Consider the following 11,456-nt stretch of genomic DNA (forward strand, 5'->3'; position numbering starts at 1 on the left):
AAAATGAATGCAATAGCAATCATAGATTATCACTGAAAATTGTGTTGTTGAGACATTAATGATGGGATTTAGTTGGACAGTCTAATTACTCTTACTCTCCTACTGATTTGAAAGGAGCCTGGATGGAGTTTCTTGGGAGAGATGGAAAGCTACAAGCAGGTTGATCTTACTCGATTTTTGTAGTTTTTGGAAGGAGAGGAAAGTTATAACTCTTCTGTAATTTCTTTTGAGATGTTGGATGATATGGGTTTTATCCTAAAAACCTAGTTTGGACCATGACAGAAATCTTTCAACCGGAATGTTAAATTCTTGTTTTATTTTTTTTAGCAATTTTTTTTGTTGATTGGTTTCCAGACAACCCAAAGATATATGTCTGTGTTAATGCAAAATGAGAGATATTTAGCTTAGTTTCCGCCAATATCTCAGTTTCCTATTGTAATATCCAAGCATAAACCAACATTAGGCAAATCATATAATAACTAAAACTAATTAAATTTAAAAAAAATATTTTGATATTATATTGCCATAAAAGAAAAAAAGTTTAGAAATTGTGACCGAAGAATCATTACAATCTTTCCATGTCTAAGACTTTTGGCAATGAAGAAAGTAATAGAATAGTTTGAGGTTGGCCATCTTTACTCCATTAGTTTATTATTTATCTTTAGAGGAATTGTTTGATGAGTTTTTAGATCATACAGAATACATTTTTACATCATGAATATCAAGCTCATTTTTAACAGATTGTTGTTTTTCCTTTCACCCAATAGAAATTGCATGCAAATTATATTTTCATGCTATGTGGATGTTTCTTTAGCTTCTGCTATTCTAACTCTCCTCTAACCAGAGAAAATCTGATAAAACATTGTTTTGGATTTTGAGTACATAACCGATTATTGGACTCAATATTACTGCCTTGTTTTGGATTTTGGGAACCGATTGTGGATGCTTTTTGGTCATCTCGATGGCCGAGTCTAGGCCAACACATTTAGTCGTAACGGAGGTGAAACAATCTCGTAAATAAGGGGTAGTTTGTTCTTTTCCATGTCAAAACCAACCGCCTACAGAATTTCCTTCTATTTTCTGATGACGAGTGGTCTTTTGACATATATTAGCAAATAATGTGATTATTTGAAAATTAAAAAACACAGGTTAGTTTTTTTAAAGAATATGATAAACTAGAGGTGGTCTTTTGCAAAAACCTCTACAATATAATATGGCCATATGCTCATAGTTAGATGTCCAAGTCCTAACAAACCTTTTTCAAGTTAAAGAAATGGCAGACAAAATGTCTACGATAATTGAATGTCGATCAACTTTTGTAAACTATTTCTTGTTTCGTGCAGGAAACAAGAGAAAAAGTTGCATCGCTTCATATATTTCACAAATTTTGAATTACAAAGATTGCTCAGCAAATTCACAATTCTATACCACTTGTATTTACAAAATAAAGAAGTTAACCCAATTCCTCCACTTTTGTGGCATTTGCTCATTGCAAGATAAAACATGAACAAGACTTGAATACTGTTTATTTTATACTTACATGGGTCAAAGTTAATATATAAAACTTGGGAGGTCCCATTTAGAGAAAGAACTTAAGGCCATGTTTGGCAACCATGAGTTGTTTTTCCATGGAATTTTAGTTTGTCAATTGGTGAGAGAGGGCTAAGGTGGGTGGGAAATGAAGAGAATGAAGTGGCTAAAAAGCAGGGAAAAATTAAATTGTATTTTAATTAGAGTTTTATTTTCCTTGTTTTTCAGCCTTTTCTCACTCTCTGCTCTCTCATGCCCTCTCTCTACCTCTCTAATCTCTCCTCCCACCGGCGAGCCCTCCTCCCGGGCCTTAAAAAACTAAAATTCCTTGGAAAAAATTTTAATGGCTGCTAATCATGGCCTAAATTCCTTCACCTATAATAAACTAATTAAAAATGGTGGGTGAAGGACGCATTTGAAAATACGTCCCTACTGGATCGAATTCAACGGCTAGGATCCCATCATCACTATTCATCAAACCCTGCGGATGGTCGTCGCTGGGAGCCCGCAAGTCGAGCTCATTTTCTAAGTATGTTAGCCACCTTTTGGACTCAGTTTCTGCCTTGGACTCTTCTCCTGAGGTACCATTTTGGTGGGCCTCATTTTCTTCCATTGGCGCTACACTGGATGCAAAGAAACTTAAGTCATCATCCACCATGTCCCAAAAGTCCATGCCAGCCTCCAAAGGAATGTCTTGAATTTTTTCAGAGTGTTCTTGATTATGCTCTTTGAATACCTTGTCATTGGCTTCTTGGGTTCTTTCTAATTCAACTTGTGGATCAACTTGGCCTTCAGTTCCATGAATTTGATGTGAACATGAGACAAATGAACAAGACGATGAAGAGGAGCTTGATAATTCTTGAAATTCAGTTGTAGTAGGCTTAGTTTTGCTGTCAGGAGTCTGAGGAAAGTTAGAAGAGTCATCTTCTAACATGTCCCAGAAATCTAAGTTAGGTTCAATAGGAATTTCAATTATTTCATCCAAGGCCTTCGGCTTCTTTTCCATGTGTATTATACCAGACACTTCAGAAAGGCTTTCAGATTCCAATATTGGGTATGCCTGTTCATCACGAACTAAACCTTCAGCTTGTTTGGAATTTGACATACATGAATTGGAAGAGGAAGAAGAGCTTGATGATCGTTTTGGTTCATCTATAGAAGGATTAGCTCCTTTCAATACTAATCTCTTCTTTAAGTGTGTATTCCACACGTTCTTAATTTCATTATCAGTTCTCCCTGTAAGGCGAGAGGCAATTTTCGACCACCTGCGTAGCAAGGTTGATTAGTTAATAGGAAAACGAAAAATGATCTAATAGAATAAGAGAGGAATGCATGAAATTTGTATCAGAAAATATTTAGGCACAATGAAGTAACTTAGCTTGGTTCATGTATAATCTTACTTGTTGCCTAGCAGTCCATGGAGCTTGATTATGGCTTCCTCTTCCTCTGGGGTGAAGTTTCCACGCTTGATGTCGGGGCGAAGGTAATTAATCCATCTCAAGCGGCAGCTCTTTCCACATCGTGGCAATCCTAATTAAGAAGTAAAAAGCTATGTCAGTTATGTTGAAGTATGAACGATTACATAACACTAACTCTAACAGCTTAAGCTTTTTGAGTAATTGGCTGTTTCACATAGTGTTAGACCTACTGCCACACCGGGTTTAAAACCCAACCACTCCTTGATATTAAAAATCCACGCGTTTATACACGATTGAATAACACCAACTCTAACAGCTTAAGCTTTTAGAGTAATTGGTTGTTTCATAAGTTCCAACTCTAAGGCTCTGTTTTAGATTTCGTGAACCAATTCTGAGTCCAAAACTGATTATTGGAGCCAAAATTATGTGTTTTGGATTTTGAGAATCGATTTCTAGTCCAAAACTGATTGTTGGACTGAAAATTATGTTCAGCTTTGAGTCCAATAATCAGTTTTGGACTTAAAATTGATTCTCAAAATTCAAAACAAACAGGGCTACTCATAATCTTCTAGTACAATTGTAGGATGGGGTAGTTTAGTGATTTTCATAAATTTTGTTCAATCTCAATGCAGGGTAGGCTTTCATGGACCAGACCTTATAATGAGTTGCCTTCTATTTTAGTAAATGTTGTTCTAGATAGGTTCTATCCAAATGAACCTATATTTCTTATGGTGCAAAGAAATTTTCACATAAAACAAAGAGTGGATTTCACCTCCATCGCGACTGTGCTGCCCAAAATTAGCTCATTCGAATGGTTGAGATTAGCCTAAATTAAAACCCAGTTTATAATCTCAGCCATTTACGAGAAAGTGAATGGGCTAATTTTGGGCACACGTGTTTGTGTGTGTACGCGCGTTTGTGAGAGAGAGAGAGAGAGAGAGAGAGAGAGAGAGAGAGAGAGAGAGAGAGACCTGCTTGTTTAGGAAGAGCGCGCCAATTCCCATGGCCATACTTCTGAATATAAGAGATGAGTCTTAAGTCTTCTGCTGGTGTCCATGGCCCCTTCTTTAGCCCTACCTTCTCACAACATGGAGCACGCCCTCGTCCCATATTTTTCTCTCTCAAATAGGTCGATTTTTATACACACAAATGTATCAACAGGCTTTGGTTTATATAGGATTGGGAGAGCTTTGTACTTTGAGAATTCTGCAGCAAGAGTCATGCCCTCACATCCCCTCTTACCAAACTCTTCAATAAATAAACAATAGATAAAGTCCATCAACAAATATATTTCAAAATAATGTTATTTATTTCATGATTTGAACACTTAACCAAAATAGCAAGGTTTTATTAACCACCAAATCACAACACCCCCTTGCACTAACTACCAGGCTTTTGATGGCTTAACCCGAATGTTCGCGCAAGTGATCAGAATCATAGCTTGTGATGGGAATTGTCACATTGTTTTGTTTTGATGGGTCAATGGGAATTGTCACATGGTACTGAGGTTGTTGAGGCCTATACATGACCCGTCGCAAGAGGTGGTGGTCCCACCATGCATGCGCCAACCGTTAAGATTTATCCGTTCGTCCAATCAAATCGCTCGCAATGAATATTTTGTGTAGCTTGAATTGCACATGATCATTTTTAAGTGGGAGCAACCATTTGAAGCAACTCATTTTGCTTCATTTAGAATCACTGACCAAATCACGACGACCCATGTCATGTCCCTCTCCAACTTAACCACTAGTCACATGTTTTAGGTAACCCGTCCGATACCATATCACTACAGGGGAAAAAAAAAATTAAAAAAAAAGCTTTCCTATAAAGGTAGCCTTTTACCGGCGGTCAAAACTGCTGCTAAAACCATATTTGAAAAAGTTATAGTTAAACCCCCTTCACCAAAACACACACACATATAAAGAAAAAAGAAGATGACGGTGCTGCCTTATCTGGCTAATTTTGCCAGTAAAAGAAAAGAAAATCACACATATTGGCAGTAGAACCTTCCTAGAAAGGCTAGGGGCACCTTAAGATGTGACTCTTTGAGCATCCCTACTACGCGTTGTAAGTAATTTTCTGTTTATTTTGGTTTATTAAAGGTGAGGTGGTATGTGCCACCTCTTATACTTCTCCTATTCATCAATAAAATTTCAGGTGCGCATGTAGGACACTAGATGTAAGAGTTGAATGGGAACAGAGGTTGAAATAAAACAGTATTATCTTTGAGTAAGGGAAACAAACATTAGATGGTTTTGATGTTTTTTTTTTTTTTATCATTTAGGTACCAAACACTTAGACTTGGTTCTAAGGTAAGTAGAAGTTTCACTTGGAAGAATTAGGACGGCAAAAGTCTTTATATTTGAATTTTTTTCAAAGTTTATACCTGCTTTAAGACCTTATGAGTCTAATTTATACCTAATTTATTGTTGGGTTACTTTATATGTGTATAATATTGACATTGTAGCTCCCATGCCTTCCGTTTGCATGATATTTTAGAAGAAGAGAAGTTGGTTTTACATTGATAACACAGAATATACAAATGAAGTCAAAATCCTCAAGTGGGGAAAATAAATTGCATCATTACTGGAGAATTCCATTGGCTAAAGTTTCAAATTCCAACTAGAAAAGGTTAAACAAGTACAGGTTGAAGCTTTCCTATTATTTTGAACTCGAAGTTTCATGACCTCCCACATATGTTTAAGCTAAGCACAAATAGTAATGTTCCTTCTCATCGTTTTAAAATAAATACAACTAGACATCCTTTGTGTATAGGTCATTAGATGCCCTATAATACCTTTGATCAGTGACATTAGTGACGCCACTATGAGATCAGCTGCTTTGTTTTCTTTTGTGACAATCTTGGGGCATCTATAAGGGTATCTTATGATTCTAATGTCTGCTATATCACCTCTCTCTCTCTCTCTCTCTCTCTCTCTCTCTCTCTCTCTATATATATATATATATATATATATATATATATATATATATGAAATGTCTACCTCCACGGTTCGAAGGGTTAGGATGATCCTATGGAGCTGATTTTTTGTTGACACCCTATCTATGTGAGGGCCAATCAAATGAATGGTTTGGATCACCCAAACAATGTGGTCCTCCACTGTATTTTAAGCTAGTGTGTACATAACTTATCTAGAAACCGTGTTCCTAAGCTTAAATGAGGTGACGGTTAGAAACATGGTGGGCCCACATTTTTGGGGTGATCCGAACCATTCATTTGATAGGCCCTGACATAGATAGGGTGTGCCCAAAAATCAGCTCCATAGGATCATCCCAACCCTTCCAGCTGTGGAGGTGAAAATGGGTGGGTATAAATTTGTCCAAATTTGCCCATTTTCACCTCCACAGCTGGAAGGGTTTGGATGATCCTTTGGAGCTGATATTTTGGGCACACCCTATCTATGTCAGGGCCTATCAAATGAATGGTTCGGATCACCCCAAAAATGTGGGCCCACATGTTTCTAGCCGTCACCTCATTTAAGCTTATATGAGGGGCCACTCATAGTCACTTTTCCCATATATATATATATATATATATATATATATATATATATATATATATATATATATATATGAGGAATAAGAGTGTGCGGTCGACCACACCTAAGCTTAGGTGCGGTTGAGGGCCTAAACACATGGGTCCCACACTTTTTGTAGTGATCAAAACCTTTCATTTGCAAGACCCCATCATAGATAGGGTGTGTACAAAAAATCAGTTCCATTCGATCATCCTAACCCCTCCAAAAGTGGAGGGCAAAATTGGACAGATTTGTGGCAAACGGTGTCTGTCCATTTTGCCCTCCACTTTTGGATGGGTTAGGATGATCCTATGGAGCTGATCTTTTGTACACACCCTATCTATGATGGGGTCTTGCAAATGAATGCTTTGGGCCATCCTAACAATGTGGGCCCACATGAGTTTTTGGCCCTCGACCGCACCTAAGCTTGGTGCGGTCGAGCGCACACACTCTCTCTCTCTCTCTCTCTCTCTCTCTCTCTCTATATATATATATATATATATATATATATATATATATAGACAATAAGCTGGGATGAAAAGAGAAGAGTTTTTTCGATTTTTTTGAAAATTACGTGAGAATTACACCTCACATTTTTTGACTTTTTGAACAAATGCACCCATTCAACTCATATAATTTCAATCCTTACCCCCCCTGTTCCCCTTCCTTTATGCTTTTAACAAAGGCACCCATTGAATCATATAATTGCAATCCTACCCCTCCTTTATGCTTTTAACAAAGGCACCCATTCTCGTTTATGGTTTTTTAATTAAAAAACTATAGGGTGATCGTAACCATCCGATTTAAGATAAGAGGAATTATGGAAACATCTATAGATTGGAGGGCTAGGATCAGCCTATGGAAATGATTTTTGGGGCACAACCTATGTATGTTGTGTTCCATCACATGGACGGTTTGGATCAACCTATGACGTGGTCCGTACCGTTCTTTGTCGGCCCGTGCATCGCACGGGTTTTTTACTAGTATATATATAAGCTGGGAGGAAAAGCCCAAGCTTTTTTGAATTTTTCTCAAAATTCTATCGAATTAACACCTCAACTGAAATAGAGAAATGCCTCATATGCCCTCACATTCCCATGCCTTTAAGTTTCAAATACCTCTGGTGCCCTCAATTATCACATTTACACGGCAACATTACTCTTTTACCATTAACCTCTTTGCTGCTATCTAACAACATTATATCTATGAGAAATTATTTGAGGGTAAATTCGTCAATTGATTTCTCATTTAATACGAAAAGTACAGGCATGGGGTACCTGTATATGATAATTACGGAATAAACTACCAAGAAGAGGTGCAGACATATGACAATGATTTTACGGGCACAACCGATTGATGTTGTGTGCCATCACATGGACGGTTTGGATCAACCTATAATGTGGTCCGTACAGTTCTTTATTGGCATTGCATCGATTGGAGGGCTAGGATCAGCCTATGTAAATGTTTTCACGGGCACAACCGATTGATGTTGTGTTCCATCACATCAACGGTTTGGATCAACCTATATTGTGGTCCGTTCAGTTCTTTGTCGGCCTAGAAAAAAAATTCTTTTGCATTTTTTTCATTATTTGGTAAGTGGTTATACTTTTTTGCTTATTGTTTCTACGTATTTTTAACTATTTTTTTTTGTATCATATTCCTTTTTTCTGCCGCGTCGTGCATCGCACGTCGGGTCTTACTAGTACTATAAAGTTGGTAGCTAATCTCAAGAGTTTATTCAAGATAAAATTATTCAGGCAGGTTTACTTATCCAAGACTTTCTATCCCTATGTACTCATGTAGTCTCATTAGAGATAGATTGACAAGATGATCTTTTGACGAACAAAATGACCATGACACAATGCACAAGTTGCAGATATGATACGTGATTGGGACCATTGATTTGATCTGCCATTGATGCCTTGTTTGTAGTATAGAAATTTTCTAGAAAAGTTAGGCGAGGAAAACTATTTCTAAAATGTCAATACTGTTTTTTGCGCACACACAAAAAAAAAAAAAGATAACTTGAGCCAACTCTAAGTTTCTTTTTTTTTTTTTTTTTGCTCAAACGGACCTTCAATTTATGATAATATCCTTCTAAATTAACATGATAATATCATTTCCCTCTAAATTGTAGAAAGGAAAAAAATTTCTTAAGAATAAATTTTCCGTCAGAAATGTTTTTCTTGCAATCCAAACAAGGCCAAGCCGCGCGGTGGCTCTAGGGTTTGTGCCAAAATAAGATCCTATTAGCAAGATTTAGGAGTGCAAAAATTAATGACATAAGATGTTTTACCGGACATATTTTTTATCATTTGATCATACATGATCAAAGGCTGAGAATCACCAATGGGGATGGGACCAAGGGAAGTAGGCCGGACTTGTGATGGCCAATAATATACATGGTTCCCCTCATGAATCACACAAAACTAATACAGCAGGCCATGCTTTTGATCGATCCTGATCATCCATCTGATGGGCCCAATTTTGTATCTCCTATGGCCCAGAAATACGTCAATTTGATGTCCTAACTTCCTATAACATGTATTTTTGGTCTTTGAATGCGGACCCAAGGACATTTATGTGAAATTTCAAAAAAAAAAAAAAAATCAAATGGAAAAGAAATAGTTGTGATTATTAATTAACAAAATAAGCTTTGAGTTAATCACAAGGACGCATGTATGTAAATATTGAGGCCTTTTATCTGTATATGTATATATATATATATATATATATATATATATATATATATATATATGAGAAAACGGTTCCTACACACATGTGTAGATAAGTTATCTACACACTAGCTTAAAATACAGTGGCGGCCACATTATTTGGGTGATCCAAACCATTCATTTTTAAGGCCCTCTCATAGATAGGGTGTCCACAAAAAATCAGATCCATAGGATCATCCTAACCATTCGAACTTTGGAGGCAAAAAATGAACTAATTTGTGAAGGTTTACAGACATCCATTTTACCACCACAAATCGTAGGGTTGGGATGATCCTATGAATCTGATTTTTTGTAGACACCCCATCTATGTCGGGGTCTTTAAAATGGATGGCTTGGATCACCCAAACAATGTGGGCCCCCACTGTATTTTAAGCTAGTGTGTAGAGAACTCTCTACACATATGTGTAGGAACCGTTCTCTCTCTCTCTCTCTCTCTCTCTATATATATATATATATATATATATATATATATATATAGAGAGAGAGAGAGAGAGAGAAAACGGTTCCTACACATATGTGTAGATAAGTTATCTACACACTAGCTTAAAATACAGTGGGGGCCACATTATTTGGGTGATCCAAACCATTCATTTTTAAGGCCCTCATATAGATAGGGTGTCCATAAAAAATCAGATCCATAGGATCATCCTAACCATTAGAACTGTGGAGGCAAAAAATGGACTAATTTGTGAAGGTTTAAAGACATCCATTTTACCTCCACAAATCGTAGGGTTGGGATGATCCTATGGATCTGATTTTTTGTAGACACCCTATCTATGTGAGGGCCTTTAAAATGGATGGCTTGGATCACCCAAACAATATGGGCCCCCGCTGTATTTTAAGCTAGTGTGTAGAGAACTCTCTACACATATGTGTAGGAACCGTTTTCTCATATATATATATATATGAGAATAGAGTTCCTAAGGTGTCACCTCATATAGCTTATATGAGGTGGCGCTCACAAAACATGAGGGGCCCACATTTTTGGGGTGATCAAAACCACTCATTTGAAAGGTCCTTAGATGGATATGGTGCCTACAAAAAATCAAGTCCATAGGATCATCCTAACCCTTCCATTTATGGAGGTTAAAAATGGGCATATTTATGGAGGTTTATACCCATCCATTTCAACCTCCACAAATGTAAGGGTTAGGATGATCCTATGAAGTTGATTTTTTGGGCACACCCTATCTATGTGAGGGCCTATCATATGAATGCTTTGGATCATCCAAACAAAGTAGGCCCCTTATGTTTTTAAGCGCCACCTCATATAAGCTATATGAGGTGACACCTTAGGAACTCTATTCTCTAATATGTATATATATATATATATATATATATATATATATATAGAGAGAGAGAGAGAGAGAGAGAGAGAGAGAGTGTTTCTACGCAGGTGCATAGAGACGTTATCTGCGCACTAATGGGGTTAGAGAGAAGTGTTTCTAAGCAGGTGCATAGAGAAGTTATCTGCGCATTAATGGGGTTTTTGGGTTTCTATTTGACCGCATCTGTTTTTTCTATAATTGTCATATCTTTTTATATTTTATTGGTATTTTTTTTGTAATTTTACAACTTTATAACCCTTTCTAGGTAATTTTTTATTTAAAACTTTATAACTTTAGGTATTTTACTTTTTTTTGTGTAATGATTACTTTTTTTGGTTTTTTGTTTGCTAGCAACATTTGCCATGTGCACATCTTTGCACCGCAATTGCCACATGGCGAGAAGTTGCCATAGGAGAAGTTTGGTAGCAAATTCTTATAAAATTAAAAACATGTTAACAAGACTACTGTTTTCTTATAAGCGCACTCTCACTTTATTAAAAGTATGGTATGGCCCACACCATAGGATGATCCAAACCGTCCATTAGATGGGCCATAGCCTAAATAGGTCGTGCTCCAAAAAAACATTTCCATAGGATGATCCTAACCCTCCAATCTGAATGTTAGAGGGTTGATCCTAACCCTCTATAGATCGGAGGGTTAGAATCAACCAATGGAAATAATTTTGGGGCATAACCTATTTAGGCTATGGGCCATACCGTACTTTTTATAAAGTGAGGAGTTCCCTCGTAAAAACAGTAGTGTTGATAATCCTATGGTGCAGGTGCCCGCGGGTTGACCCGACCCGACCCGTGTTTTTGCGGGTTGGGTCACCTGCGAGTTAGTTTTTGACGGGTCACTAAAACTTAGACCCGTGCCCGCAAATTTGTGGGTGGGTCGGGTCGACCCGCG

The 11,456-nt window shown here is 37.2% G+C and overlaps 1 protein-coding gene across 1 annotated transcript; it reads right to left on the reverse strand.

Annotated features, from left to right (window-relative positions):
* Positions 1-1,303: 1,303 nt before the first annotated feature.
* On the reverse strand, positions 1,304-4,104 carry LOC143846161 (transcription factor MYB58-like). The gene is made up of 3 exons (XM_077354577.1): positions 3,920-4,104; positions 2,931-3,060; positions 1,304-2,795 (listed from the first exon to the last, which is right to left on the reverse strand). The coding sequence occupies exons 1-3, from the start codon at positions 4,056-4,058 to the stop codon at positions 1,916-1,918; spliced, it is 1,149 nt and encodes a 382-aa protein (XP_077210692.1). The 5' UTR covers positions 4,059-4,104; the 3' UTR covers positions 1,304-1,915.
* Between the last annotated feature and the right edge of the window lie 7,352 nt (positions 4,105-11,456).

This window comes from Tasmannia lanceolata, unplaced genomic scaffold (genome assembly GCF_043159265.1).
Source record: "Tasmannia lanceolata isolate RefF3 unplaced genomic scaffold, GAP_Taslan_0.1 ptg000015l, whole genome shotgun sequence".
In the NCBI taxonomy this organism is placed as follows: domain Eukaryota; kingdom Viridiplantae; phylum Streptophyta; class Magnoliopsida; order Canellales; family Winteraceae; genus Tasmannia; species Tasmannia lanceolata.